Source organism: Mastacembelus armatus, chromosome 24 (genome assembly GCF_900324485.2).
Source record: "Mastacembelus armatus chromosome 24, fMasArm1.2, whole genome shotgun sequence".
NCBI classification, from domain to species: domain Eukaryota; kingdom Metazoa; phylum Chordata; class Actinopteri; order Synbranchiformes; family Mastacembelidae; genus Mastacembelus; species Mastacembelus armatus.
The window spans coordinates 11,442,531-11,456,248 of NC_046656.1; the positions used below are offsets into that span (position 1 = coordinate 11,442,531).

At 39.0% G+C, this 13,718-nt stretch overlaps 1 protein-coding gene across 2 annotated transcripts; it reads left to right on the top strand.

The window, feature by feature from the left end:
* Window positions 1-1,641: 1,641 nt before the first annotated feature.
* Window positions 1,642-13,504, top strand: tmem63a (transmembrane protein 63A). 2 transcript variants are annotated; one of them, XM_026318641.1, is made up of 24 exons: window positions 1,642-1,804; window positions 1,982-2,075; window positions 3,701-3,896; window positions 4,106-4,185; window positions 4,333-4,411; window positions 4,596-4,633; window positions 4,752-4,894; window positions 5,125-5,176; window positions 5,307-5,415; window positions 5,563-5,633; window positions 5,761-5,841; window positions 6,372-6,486; window positions 6,718-6,851; window positions 7,422-7,565; window positions 8,196-8,349; window positions 8,441-8,547; window positions 8,635-8,721; window positions 8,896-8,961; window positions 9,641-9,803; window positions 10,287-10,392; window positions 10,589-10,756; window positions 10,920-11,035; window positions 11,123-11,173; window positions 11,580-13,504. In XM_026318641.1, exons 3-24 carry the CDS (start codon window positions 3,726-3,728, stop codon window positions 11,715-11,717), a joined length of 2,373 nt encoding a protein of 790 aa, XP_026174426.1. In that variant the 5' UTR covers window positions 1,642-1,804; window positions 1,982-2,075; window positions 3,701-3,725; the 3' UTR covers window positions 11,718-13,504. The 2 variants fall into 2 exon arrangements, with proteins under 2 accessions (XP_026174426.1, XP_026174425.1); XM_026318640.1 differs by lacking the exon at window positions 1,982-2,075.
* The last annotated feature ends 214 nt before the right edge of the window (window positions 13,505-13,718 follow it).

The window sequence follows — 13,718 nt, forward strand, 5'->3', positions numbered from 1 at the left end:
ACCTTCCGTGCCAACGGGAGGGGGCCCTGCGTGGGCCAATCAGCAGGTGATTAGGCCGGGGGTGGGAGGGGTGAGGGGTCACCGCGATGGGGCCATCGCAAGCCTGATTGGTTTCAATCAGTGGCCAGCCGCAAGGACAGCTGGGAGCTGAGCCGCAGTGAACGCTAATCAACGCATCCCACAGTGAGGCATGAACAGTCACTACACATAGACACACTTAGTGACACACATACACAGCAGTAGATTGATGCCGGTGCAGACACACTGACAACACTGACATCCCTGCCTGCACACATTCACACAGAGACAAGAAACACACACAAAATACACACAGCAAGACATGGGGAGCAGAAATGAACAGTCAAGACCACAACAGATAAACAGAAAATCCCATAAGGGAAAAAAAGAGGAGGGAATAGAGAGACCTACTCGGGGCAACCACAGAATCTCACAATAAATTGAATTACTAATTGCATTGGATTTGTTAATTTGGCCACTGGCACATCTGACAGGGGCCCGTGACATTGGTTAGAAATGCTCTGTCCTACAAACCAAAACAACACATCTCCACTTGTCTTAAATGTGGAATGATCCCGATTTTCTCCGCTGTGTCTGATGTTATGCCAATTCTTGTTCATATTTTGGTAAAGTGCTGACCAGATGAGATAGGCAAAGTCTCAAAGAGCATATTATATACAGTAGCCCCTCTTCAATGGTCTGACACACTCGTATGCTACAGTTTCTATATATGAAAATCAATGTTATTGGCTCCTTTCGGTTAACCTAAATTGTTAGTACTTCCACACATTTTAATTTCATTACTCACCCATACTGTGTATTAAAATATTTAATAGTTGTATTTCATCTTACATCTTCTTATGTTTCTATTTCATGTTATAGTACAAGAATATATGACACATCTCTGCTCAAGTTACTTTAATTCAAAGGTAATTATAACAAACAAGACAAATCTGAGACTTTGCGACAGAAATTGATCCCTAAATACATCATTTTGATATTTTATAGCAATAAAACAGTTCTTAAGTAATAATGTGCTGCAACCTCTTTGTTTGCGAGTGTATTTGTATAATTAAAGTGAATTTCTATCCAACAAGTGTCTCCTGTCTGTCATAACATAATAGTGGAAACTTGAGCAATGTAAAGGCACAGTCCATAAAAACATAGGCCCAGTGTTAACTATGAATAAATAAATAACTAGCCTTTCTTCAAATACTTATACATTGGTAGTTTTTATGTCAGTAACTTGAAAAGTGGGGAAAATGAAAATTTAATTATGGTAATTCTAATATGAAAAAAACTTTGACCACAGTACTGGGTCAGTACTTAATAAACTCCTCGTGGCAGTCATCATGTCAGGGGCCTTTCTAAAAGCTTGTGTTTGTTGAAATAGTTCATGGTGCATTTGAGATCTGCTTTGGATCACTGTCCAGCTGTAAACTCGTGTTTACTGCAGGGAGTACATCCACTTAATTTCAAATACCAACAAAATGTGTCAGTTTTGTCACATTTCTCATTTAATCCTCAGTGGAAACCACAGGTGAAGTCTGACGCTGCGTTTAGGTGCGCCTGTTAGTGGACCTCTCCGCTGCTTACTGCGCATGCGCGTTCATAAAGAGGAAGGGTTCATATTTCTGGTGTTACGGTAGAAAGGAGTTTACTTCTCAGCAGACCAACATATTACCGACAGAGCAGCCTGGAAAAGCGAGTCGTGCTCCTTTTTAAAACAAGTTAATAAAGTTATGATCGCGTTTGTTGACGTAGATTAGTTAACTTGTTGCCGGCGGTAAGTTAACTATTTTTCCCTAACGTAAGTTCGTTAGCATTAGCAAACCTTCCTGTGACTTTTCTAGCTGTTGCTTTAGTGTTGTTGCTTTAGCGAGTCTGTTCAATAAACCTCGATAAGATTTATTTATAAGATTTAAGTTTAACTTTCAGCTCGGTGCGTTCACTGTCACAACAGGAGCCTCGTGTTGCGGTGCGTTCACTGTCAAAGCAGCGAACAGCTGTTAGATAAAGAGGAGGTTTCACTTTGCAGTCCGACTGGGAGCAAACAGGTGATATGAGCTTTTTGCTCTGCTGTGTATTTTTCTTACTTATTTTTAATGGCATGGTGAACTAACCAAAGCCAAAGGTTATACCCTGCGTCCTCGTGACTCAGGGACCGTGGTCCGCATATTTGAGGGAAGGTGTAGACCAGGGCTGAGTCAGTGATGGCTTCAGTTTGACTCCAGTCCTGACTCCACACAGTCACTCACTGTTTCTTATGATCTTTGCCTCGGGCCCAGTCATGGTTCATCATCACAATTTCTAGGTTGAATGTTAGAAAAACTAAAAACCACAGACGTAATTATGGTGCTACAGATGTCTTTCAGAATATATGCTGGTCACACACAGTCTATTACCCAAACTCTGGTGGAGTACATTTACTCAAATACTGCAATACTGTGCATTTTGAGTATTTTAACTTTGCTTGAGTGTGTTCATTTAATGCTAATTTGTACTTCTGCATATACCCAGTTAAGAGGTCAATACAGAGCTTTTTACTCCTTTAACAGTATATTGTGTAGAATTAAACATTACACATGTACAAGGCAACAAAATACAGTTTTTTAAAAAATTAGAGTAATATTAGATTATAACATAGGCAAACCTATAAACCAAAAAGCGGCTTGCACAATAAAAATAATTCAGAAATACAATAAAAGAGGGACCGTAATGAATTAACAGACCTTTACTTGCTTAGTTAAGATTTTGAATCCAGGGCTTTGATTTGTAACAGAGTATTTCTTCATTGTTATATTACTACTTTTAAAATGTCTGAATGTATACACAGATATACTAATGTACTTCTGCCACCACAGAAAACAAGAGCATGCAGGTTTGCACTTCAGCCAAACACAACCCAAGCTGATTTTCATGCTTCCTCCTAGTTGGTTTCTAACATGCAACTCAGGAACATCCTCTGATTTAGAGGTTGAGTCATGGCAACTGGATTTTCAGTTACATCAGACAGAAGCCACTTGGATGGGTGGCGAAACGTTTCACCACCCATCCAAGTGGCTTCATCAGTCTGGAAGACATCAGACTGATGAAGCCACTTGGATGGCGAAACATTTCACCTTTAAAGAACTGAAAGTCCAGTTGCCATGACTCAATCTCTAGATAACTTTCCCTGGACAGCTGAGACTCTACACAGACATCCTCTGATTTAATCTTTAGTTACAGGAAAGAACAGTTGTTTAAACAAAACCCAACAGCTGTTTAGTGATGAGAAGCTGTGGACAATTGCAGATGTTTTCTCACTCATGACGGAGCCACAATGTGGAAAGCTCAGGTTATTAATTGATTAGTCAATAAGTCTGTAATAAGTGTTATTATTTGAACTAAATCCTAAACTCTTTGAGAGTGTGTTAACCACAGTGTGTTAATATTTCAGTGTGACAACCAATTTACAAAGGGGGTCTACTTTCAAAAAATAAAGCTGCACTTATTTTGAAGTGATTTGCTGAGCAAAAAGTTGCTGGTTCCAGCTTCTCTGGTGTAATGTATTTTCTCTGACTTGATTAAAACAATTAACAGATGGTGAAAATGATTGTTGCTTGCAGCTCTACTATATCTTATCACTTTAGGAACAGCATTGGCTCTGGGACATAACATACAGTATTGTCTGTCCCTGCAGACAACTTGCCGGCTCTGCTCCAGTCATGTCTTTCCCGTGGTGGACACAGCAGCCTCTGCTGGGCACAAATGGTACCTCTCCCTCTGGCTTCATAGACAATGGTAGCTGCTTCACCGCCACTCCCAGCGCCATACTTAACGGAGACAATTTTGGAGGTGTTCCAGAGGTGCTACTGCTCGATTTTGTTGTGTTTTTGGTATGTGTCTGTCTGATACTTCTCATGTTTCTAATATTCACGTATACTTAAAATCTTGTGACGCCAGTTATCTTTATTTCTTTATATCTTGATTTCAAAGGCAGAAAACAGTTAATATTTTTCTTTACTCTTTCAGATAAGTCTCAAAATGTTTTTTCTAATTAAACAATAAAAAGTCCCAGCATTGACATATCTCTTCCCACCCACAGGTGTTGGTGACTGTCTTCACTATTATCCGGAAGAAGTTCTGGGATTATGGGCGTCTAGCGCTGGTTGCAGACACTGAAGGGTCAGTTCATGATCTGACATAGTTTTTTCAGTCACAGTGGCATGACCTGAAGCATGGGAGGTGTTGTAGACATAATGATCTGAATAATTTGGCTCCATTTTCTTTGCCGGTTTAATTTAGTACAGGACACTGAACTTTGTGTTTCAGGATCACTGGGCCAGCACACCGTCGCTATGGCCACATGTCATCATCGTTGTCCAGCTCAGAGGACCATGAACCTGAATTGGCACGTTAAGGAAAATCCTTGTTGTCACTTTTCATAAAGCATAAAAGAATAGCAGTACTAATTTAAAATAGTTAGTTTATTTTGTAAAACTGACTTTATTAATGCTGCCATTTGTTAGATGATACAGTATCATCTTTGTTGTACTGTATGTCAGTGTAATCAAACTATTATTCTTTGTCCTCAGGGATTTTGCTCTTGGCTGCCTTACATCCTTAGAATGAAGTGAGTCTGTAGTTTGCTGGTCACAGTTTCTCATTTTGTACCTCAACCAAATTTAATTCTTTGAGTAAATAAAAGTCATGTGGTGGTTTGGTCTAATCAGTTTGTGTGTGTGTTCCAGTGATGAAAAAATGAAAGCCAGATGTGGCATGGATGCTGTTCACTACCTATCCTTTCAGCGTCATCTGATCGTCTTGCTGTTTGTCATAACTGTCCCCTCCCTGTCAGTCATCCTGCCTGTCAACCTGACTGGAAACCTACTGGGTGAGTTTGACGTCACACTCTGCCCCTGACATTACAAGAGTAGAATGATAATGAAAACTAATGTTTAAAACTTAGATGTGTAATGGTTAGAAATCAGATGTTTATTTAGTGTGGATTTAATGATAGATCTGAATGTGAATTGTGCAGGCAAAGCTGGTGATTTTGTCTAAACTCTTACTTAGTCTGTGCTTTTGTCTTTACTTATAAATAGTTATGTTTATTTCTTTCAGGTACTAATCCCCTGAATTTTGGAAGGACAACTATTGGGAATCTCAAAAAAGAGTAATTATTGCATAAGACTATGAAATAAGACATTTTTTTGGATATATAAGTAAAGCTTTGTATTGCAGAGGAGCTTTGGGGTTTGGTCTTGATGGAAGTTTTTTTGGTGTCTGTCATTCTTTGCTTTTAGTGATTACCTGTTATGGCTGCACACAGTGTTTGCAGTTCTATACTTGATCCTGACAGTTGTTCTGCTGCGACGACATACATCAAAAATGAAAGGCGTGCGTAGAGAGACGGTGAGTTTATGACTAAGACTAGGCTACGAAATTTTTTGACGTTTAATATGCAGTAGTTGGACTGTACCTGTCTGTGCAGTGCACAGTGAAAGCCATATTCTGTTAATCACAAAAATAGAGTGTGTCACTTTGGCTTTTGCTTTGTAGGCCAGAAACACCTTGTTAGTGTGTTCAATCCCCAAAACAGCCACAATGGAAGCTGTAAAGACCCATTTCACGTGAGTAGACAGATTTGTTACATTTGCTGTTTCCAAACTGTAAACTTGACTTTTAATCCTGATTCAACCTTGCAAGTTTTCAAAAATACAACCTCCATTTTTCAATGTCATTGTGGTTTTTGTATAGAGAGGCGTACCCTACATGTCAAGTGTGTGCTGTGACCCTGGGCTATGATGTGGCCAAGCTCATGCACCTTGATAAGGAAAGGTAAGAAATCAAGAGTAGCTGTAGATTAAAAATCATGTGATTTCTGCCCTCTGTGCCAGTGAGCACATAGCACCATGCACAAGGGAGCAGGCTACAAAGTCATGTTTACTAGCTTGCTGTCTACAAAGCTGCCAGTTGTACACAATTCATTGCTGGTTTGTGTTACACAATTCATCTTACTTTAAAATTTCATTATTGAACATTGCTATTCTAACATTGAATCTAATGACTGTGCAGTGTGAAATTGGTTGCTTGCAGTTACAAACACATAGAGACAATTGCCATCTAACAGTTCTGCTGAGCTTTTTAGCCTCGTTTTTTTAGTTTACAGCCCACAGATTTACTACAAGTTACAGTTTCACTCTTGCCTTTAAAATTTTTAATGGTTCCAGACACTATATGCATGTCTGCAGAGGAAATGGTTGCAGACACCACTGTGTAAGGCATATTCCAGGTTTAGATAGAAATATTTTTTAAATGCTTTGGTTTTAGTAAATGAAACAAACTTGTATTTGTTTTTTTCTCCCCAGGATGCGAGCTGGAAAAAATCTGCAATACTATGAGCGTGTCCTACAGAAAACAGGCAAACAGGAAGTGATTAACCCTCGATTGTGCGGTCACCTCTGTTGCTGCGCCTCTCAGAAGGTGAGCTGGACCACCAGAAGCTGTGCATGTTGTCTGGATACTTTTTTTTTTTTTTTTTGTGTTTACATTTTTGTTAAATGTTTACTCGACTACATTAATCCTGTGATGAAATGAAAAGTGTTCATTTATAGACATATTAAATAAGGTAAGCTTGTCAACTTTTTTGCACCAAGATTAAAATAATGGTGTAAAGCATTTAATCTGTGTATGTCTGTGTGTATATTTCTGCAGGTTGATGCCATAGAGTACTACAGTAAAAAAGAAAAAGACCTGCTGGAACAGGTGAGAGAGCAGGTGGAACTGGCGCCAGAGCACCCCCTGGGAATTGCCTTTGTCACCCTGCAAACTGAGGCTATGGCCAAGTAGTGAGTACTTATTTGTTGTTGTCTATACTCACAAATGTATTTATAGGTGGTGGAAACACTAGGACAATCTTTTTTTATTTGCTGAAACACTAGAGATGTGATAAAACAATCCAGTCTAGGAGTAGAGCAGCTTTTGTGAAATTGTTGTTGTTGTTTCTGTGCCAGAGGCATTGATCTAACTAATATGTAGTTATTTCTTTAGACAGTTCCCACAGTTTCTATTTTTCAAATTATGTTTCCTCTTTGAAAGAAGGGCACTGTTTGTATAATTAGTTCCTCATGAGCTGCTGTACAGTATCTATTAGCTAACAGTGAATGTTTATCAGTGACAGCATGACTCTCACTATATGTGATTGGCCATGCTTGTGTTTTCTGCCCTGAAAAATTGTTTCACAGCCTGGAAGCAGCAATATTACAAGGTCTGACCATGCTGGTCCTCTGGCCTGATAAGGAATGCCTTGACGCTGCCAGATGTCACCACATGACTTTTTACTGGTACCTGGCCTTTGGGCACCTGTTAGCAACTGGTTAATGTTTATCTCTAACAACTTTATCCATAACCCTCTGCAGCATTCTGAAAGACTTCAATGCACTGGAGTGTGGTAGCAGAAGCTGCTGCTGTGGGAGAGAGCCCCAGCCTTCATCCAACAGTGGCACTCTGAATGTAAAGAAATGGAGGGTCAGCTTTGCACCCCATCCCAAAAATGTGTATTGGTAAGGTCTGAAACGCCAACATTTCACACAGTATGTGCTCCATACAGATCGTATGACTTGCTATTTATAATACTGTTGCCAATTCAATATTATTATTAAATTATTCAGTAGAATCATGTGCTGCTATTTCTGATGGTTAAATTAATAATGTCATTTCAATCTGATTAATGTAAATTGCTGTTTGAACTTTTGCCTGATATAATGCATGTAATGCCGCAGTGAGAATCATCTCATTGCAGTAAACACCAGGCATTTTATGTGATCTTGCACACATTTGGCATATGGTGACCATATCGATACCATAAAAATATTGTTAATAATATTAAGTATTGACAAGGTACTGCAGTGATCACAGTTTAGCATGCAACACAATTATTTGTCCCAGATTATGAACCCCGTAGTGTCCGTGAGAATTCCTTCTAACCTACTTATTCGCTATGAGTCACTGTGTATAATGCCATGTGCCAAATTGTGAAACTCTAACACAATGCCAAAATATAAAAATATTTTGACTTGGCTCCTGAGAAAGAGGAATAAGAGTGTAACCCATATCGTCATGCTTTCTTTGCACTTTCCTTTATGTGCCAATGTCCTGTTACTTCTGTTTAATCTATTTTCCCCATCCTACAGGGAGAGTCTCTCAGTGCGGGGTTTTCCCTGGTATGCACGCTATGTGATGATCAACTTCTTCGTTTTGTTGCTGTTCACCTTCCTCACGACTCCCACCATCGTTATTAGCGCCATAGACATGTTCAACGTGACTAAACCCATTCAATCTCTCAACGTGAGACTTCATAAGATGTACACGCACATGCTTGTCAGAGTTTTGCTTTCAGAGCTGTGAATGTGCAGTTTGTTTTGTTTTTCCACCCCAGAGCCCTATTATTAGTCAGTTCTTTCCCACTCTCCTGCTGTGGTCCTTCTCTGCATTGCTGCCTACCATAGTGTACTATTCGACACTAGGGGAGGCACACTGGAACAGGTATTACACGCACACACAGTAGAAGTGCAGTGACTGGTTTGTTTTAGTATAAAAGAGAGTTTTGATCCAGTGCCCTCTCTGTGTCAGGTCCAGTGAGCAGCTGAGCATGATGCATAAGCTCTACTTCTTCTTGCTCTTCATGGTACTTATCCTTCCCTCGCTGGGACTCTCCAGGTAATTTGTGTTGGCATCTTGGCGTCTCTTTAAATAAACAGTAGTTTATCTATAATCTAGGTTAACTGTGTTCTTGAAAAAAAAAAATTAATCTCCACTGAAATGTCAAATAACAAATAAATGCCAGCAAGCAAAAAATGAATTCTCCCATTTTCTCTCGTTCTCGTTCAATAGTCTTGCAGTGTTTTTCCTCTGGCTTTTTGATGAAAACTTTTTGTCAGATGGGAAACTGAGATTTGAGTAAGTAATCACTTTTTTTTAAGATGTAATGAAAAATATATTCTTCTTCTTTTCCTTTCGGCTGCTCCCTTCAGGGGTCGCCACAGCGAATCATCTGCCTCCATTTAACCCTATCCTCTGTATCCTCCTCACCCACACCAACTATCCTCATGTCCTCCTTCACTACATCCAAGAACCTCCTCTTTGGTCTTCCTCTAGGCCTCCTTCCTGGCAGCTCTAACCTCAGCATCCTTTTACCAATGTATTCACTGTCCCTCCTCTGAACATGTCCAAACCATCTCAATCTGGCTTCCCTGGCTTTTTCTCCAAAACATCTAACATGAGCTGTCCCTCTGATGTACTCATTCCTGATCCTATCCATCCTCATCACTCATATTAATTTGTAAAATTGGTAAAGTATTGTCAGTACAGTAAATCTGATTTATTGGTTGCATGTAACATCATGCAGATCCCTTATGTCACCCTATTTTCATATTTTATATGAAAGTTTGGGTTCGTGGTTTCTGAAGTTGTAAGTGATGTTTGAAGCTGACATGGCCAGTCAATGCAGTTTTTATAATTGCTAATAGGACTGTTTTTTTATTTCTTCTTGTCATTTATATCTTGACGTCACTCATATTATCTTTGTCCATCATCTTTATTTTTGTTTGTTTGTTTTTCTTTTCTCTCCTTATACCAGGTGTGTGTTTTTACCTCATCAAGGAGCATTTTTTGTCAACTACGTGATCACAGCGGGCCTGGTGGGCTCTGGGATGGAGTTGTTGCGGTTGCCAGGGTTACTGCTCTACACCATTCGGCTTATGTTCGCACGCTCTGCAGCTGAAAGAAAATATGTTAAACAGGTTTGTAATGGCATTTTCTTGTAAAGGAATACTGTAACCAGGCATCAGCAGATATCATGTGTCTTTGTCTTAGACATTTTGGTAAAACTTTGTGGGTAGTATTTTGATACTATTTTACATTGGCATCTTTATTGTATTATAAATATCCCCTGCTTTTATATTGGGCTTTCTCTATGAAGCCATATATGGAAAATCTTTATTCACTTGTTCCAGGCTATCCAGTGTATATAGAAACAAGTATAAATAAACCTGTAAGGAGATGGACAGTGTGTCATAGAAATATATATTAACTGTTCTGACCAAAGAACAATGCATTTATTTTTAACTAGACATATTTATGCGGTGCTGTCTTTTCTAATAAACTGAAGCCAAAGAAAAGTTAAACAAGAAGAATATAATATTTTTTGTACTTTTCTTTATTCTCAGCCTCATTTCAATGTTTACAAGTAACCTTTCTTTTCTTTGTTGAACATCTGTTCACAGAACCAGGCCTATGAATTTGAATATGGAGCCATGTATGGCTGGAGCCTCTGTGTGTTCACTGTGATTATGGCTTATAGCATAATTTGTCCTATTATTGTTCCTTTTGGTGGGTACTTAAAATGTCTATGCACAAGCATGAACACACACACACACACACACACACACACACACACACACTTAAAATATTCCATTGTGTTAGACTTTGTCACAGATGCCAGTGTCCGTTATACACTCTTATACATATGTCATATTCCCAGTCCCTTTCATGGTGCTGTTCTAAATGGCTGTGTTACGGATGGCAGGTTTGGTGTACATGCTGCTGAAGCACCTGGTGGATAAACACAACCTGTACTTTGCCTACTTGCCTACTTGCCTAGACCGCCAAGTCCACTTGGCAGCTGTCAATCAAGCTTTGGCCGCTCCCATCATCTGCCTAATATGGCTTTACTTCTTCTCTGTCCTCAGAACAGGTAGGAAGCAAGTTTGGGCTTAACTAGAAAAATACTGCAGAAAAGTGGCCACTCATACAGAGGCCACTCAAACATTTGTCACCTTAAGGCACAATGTGTAAAAGTAAAATCTTCCTTGTCACTTACTTAAACTGTCCATGTGGGTGTCTGTGTGGGGTTTTAGGTTTCTGGACTTCCACATCACTTTTCACCCTGGTGGTCCTGTTTGTCACTATTTTCATCTGCATCAGCTACACCTGCTTAGGCTTTTTCAAGTATCTCAGTCCACACAATTATGCGGTGAGTGTTAGCCTCTGTGTGCATAGGTCGTACATATCTTGGTCATCCTTCACACTGCACCCTCATATGGTTTGTGTTCTTTTGTAGGTGAAAGAGGACGATGAGGATCCAGCAGAGGGAGTGGAAGAAAACTCCATGGTACGGTACTTGTTCTGTGTCAAACTCCACAGCATAAATAAAAATCAGGCATTTTTAGAAGAGGCCTGACCTTCAGTTAACTTAACAGTGTGCTGTAGTTGGCCTACTTGTCATTCTCATATGTTATTTATTAACAAAGTAATGATTAATTACCTTGGCAAAAGAAGTGGTAACAGTAACACTACAAACTAGCTGATTGTAGAACTGAGAAAAATGTAATGGAAGATTACCCGGTCAGTGTCATCCTTAGCATTCTTTTCTATCAGAGTAATATTTTGGCCATTGCATGCAATATTTCATCAAATGCGTCAGAGAAAATAAAAGGATATACAAAAAGGAGAATTGAGAAACACTCCCTTTTTTGTTCTTAGCACTAATCTCTTTCTTTTGTACATTATAATCGCAGGTCTACCTTCCCAGAATGCTTAATCCCAAATCACCTGCCAGCACCACACATGGGTCTAACAGTCGGTCTTATGGCTCGTCAAACAGCAGCCCAGTCTGCAGCTTCAGCCCAGTGGAGGAAAGCACGTCAGATGGCTGAGTCAGTTTATATTAACAGTGAGTCAAAACTCTGGAGGAAGAATTCCCTTTAGTCCTGATTGTAAATCTGCGTCCTCCACTAACCCTTTTTAATTTAAAGGTACCACTGAGGAAGGTTAATTCATTGTGAAGTGTGTTTTATAGCAAGGATGGTAAAATGAATTTATTTGATATTTGAATTGCGTGACCAGGATACCACACGCATCTTTCTGCACCTGCCAAGTTTTGTATTTTAAATGTTTCCACCACAGTGCAGTCACATGTTTAATCTTTCTGATAAGGACCAAATCACCAAGCAGTGTTTAGCCAAAACTTGCATTTACAATCAAGTCATGTTTGTGAGAGAGAGTTATGAACGTAATTTCTTGCACATGCTGAAACCGATTATGCAAGAAAAATAATTAAAGCAGAAATATCTAGTATAAGATAATAAATCTAGCACTGCTGGTGAATAAGCAGAGCTTGCTTGTTACTTATCTAGATTTTGTCCTGTTTAGATTACTCTACAGTGCCTTTTGGTGCCAGAGGACAAGTGCCAAGGGAATAACCTATTGCATAATGTTAATAATGTACTTTTTTTTAGTGTTAATTTTTTTTACTTTTGTAAATAAACAAGACAGAATACATTTATATCAGCATTGCTGGAGTTATGTAACCAGAAACCTTTTGTAATCCATATATTGCAATAGTTATGCTTGTTTGCCTCATATTTTGAGAATGTATTTCAATGCACTTTAGAGTTTTTGCAGCTTTTTTCATTTCAGATTTTTAATGAGCAAATGAATCAAAAAAGGAAGCCTGTACATATTCAGTGGTCGGTTAAATGGACAAAATGTCTTTGGACCTTATTTTTATAGGACCTCAGCTTCGCGTGTGGTGACACGTTTTAATTCTAAGCGATCTTACATTCAATTTTAAAAGACAGAAAGTGACAACTTTGAAGTTGTGATTTTTCTGGCCATTCGGGGGCACTGTTGAGCTGCCTAAGTATTCATACAGTCCTGAAAAAGGACACAGAGTTGCATTGAAGATTTATAACTCATTCTGACATTGGTATGAGCCAGTTTACTGGGTGACAAGTCCAGTTGCTCCACCTCCTCACCTGATCTTTCACTATTGTCTCTCTTTCCATTCCCTTTTGATTCCTCTTTTTCTTGCCCTTTTCCCCTTTCTCACCACAGTACAAGAAAGACCTGTTGTTATTTAAGAGCCTTCAAGTGCTGTGCTTAATAGCACAGGTGTTAAATATGGGTAATGAAGTACTAATTTAACAACATTGTAAAAAATAAAATAGAGGGGTTTTGGCTGTTGCATGAGGATCAGTGCACTCTAGTGGGAACTTCACAACAAAAATCAGGAACAGTAGCAACTGAAATTGTTCTTGGCAGCTTCATGACAAATGATCACTTGAGTGTTCAAGCATCCATCACATTTTTCTCCACTTATTCGTTTACAGACCACCCACACAAACTATCTACATACAGAAAACAGTAACAGTGTAGTAAAATAAAAACAGTTTCACCTTTTGCAATACATTGGCTACTGCTAATAACTTCATATTTACTCAGTGGTCACGAAAAGTTTGAACATTGTTGATACAAACCTGCACTTGTTTAAATGTTATTTGGAGCGTTGTATAATTTCGTGCACAAAGGTAATTTACTGTTTTACTCCTAATGTAGGACAAAGAGAAAGTATTACAAAGCTATCTTTGACTTGTTTACTCTGTCTGAAGTATCATTTCATTGCATGTGTGATTAAGCAATAAACACACTTCTTATTACTAAATCATCTCCAGGATACTGAAAGTGACATACCCTGATTTTGGAAGAAAGTATCATAGTCACATCAACATACACTAAATGACTCCCATGCAAATAGATTGGAGACAGATTTGAACAGACATAACTCTACAAAGTCACATGAGAAAGCTGTGCAGAGTCAGGATGCGGGGGCACTAATAACTTGCAGAAATTCTCAAGCGGCTCCAAAGATGAGCTGG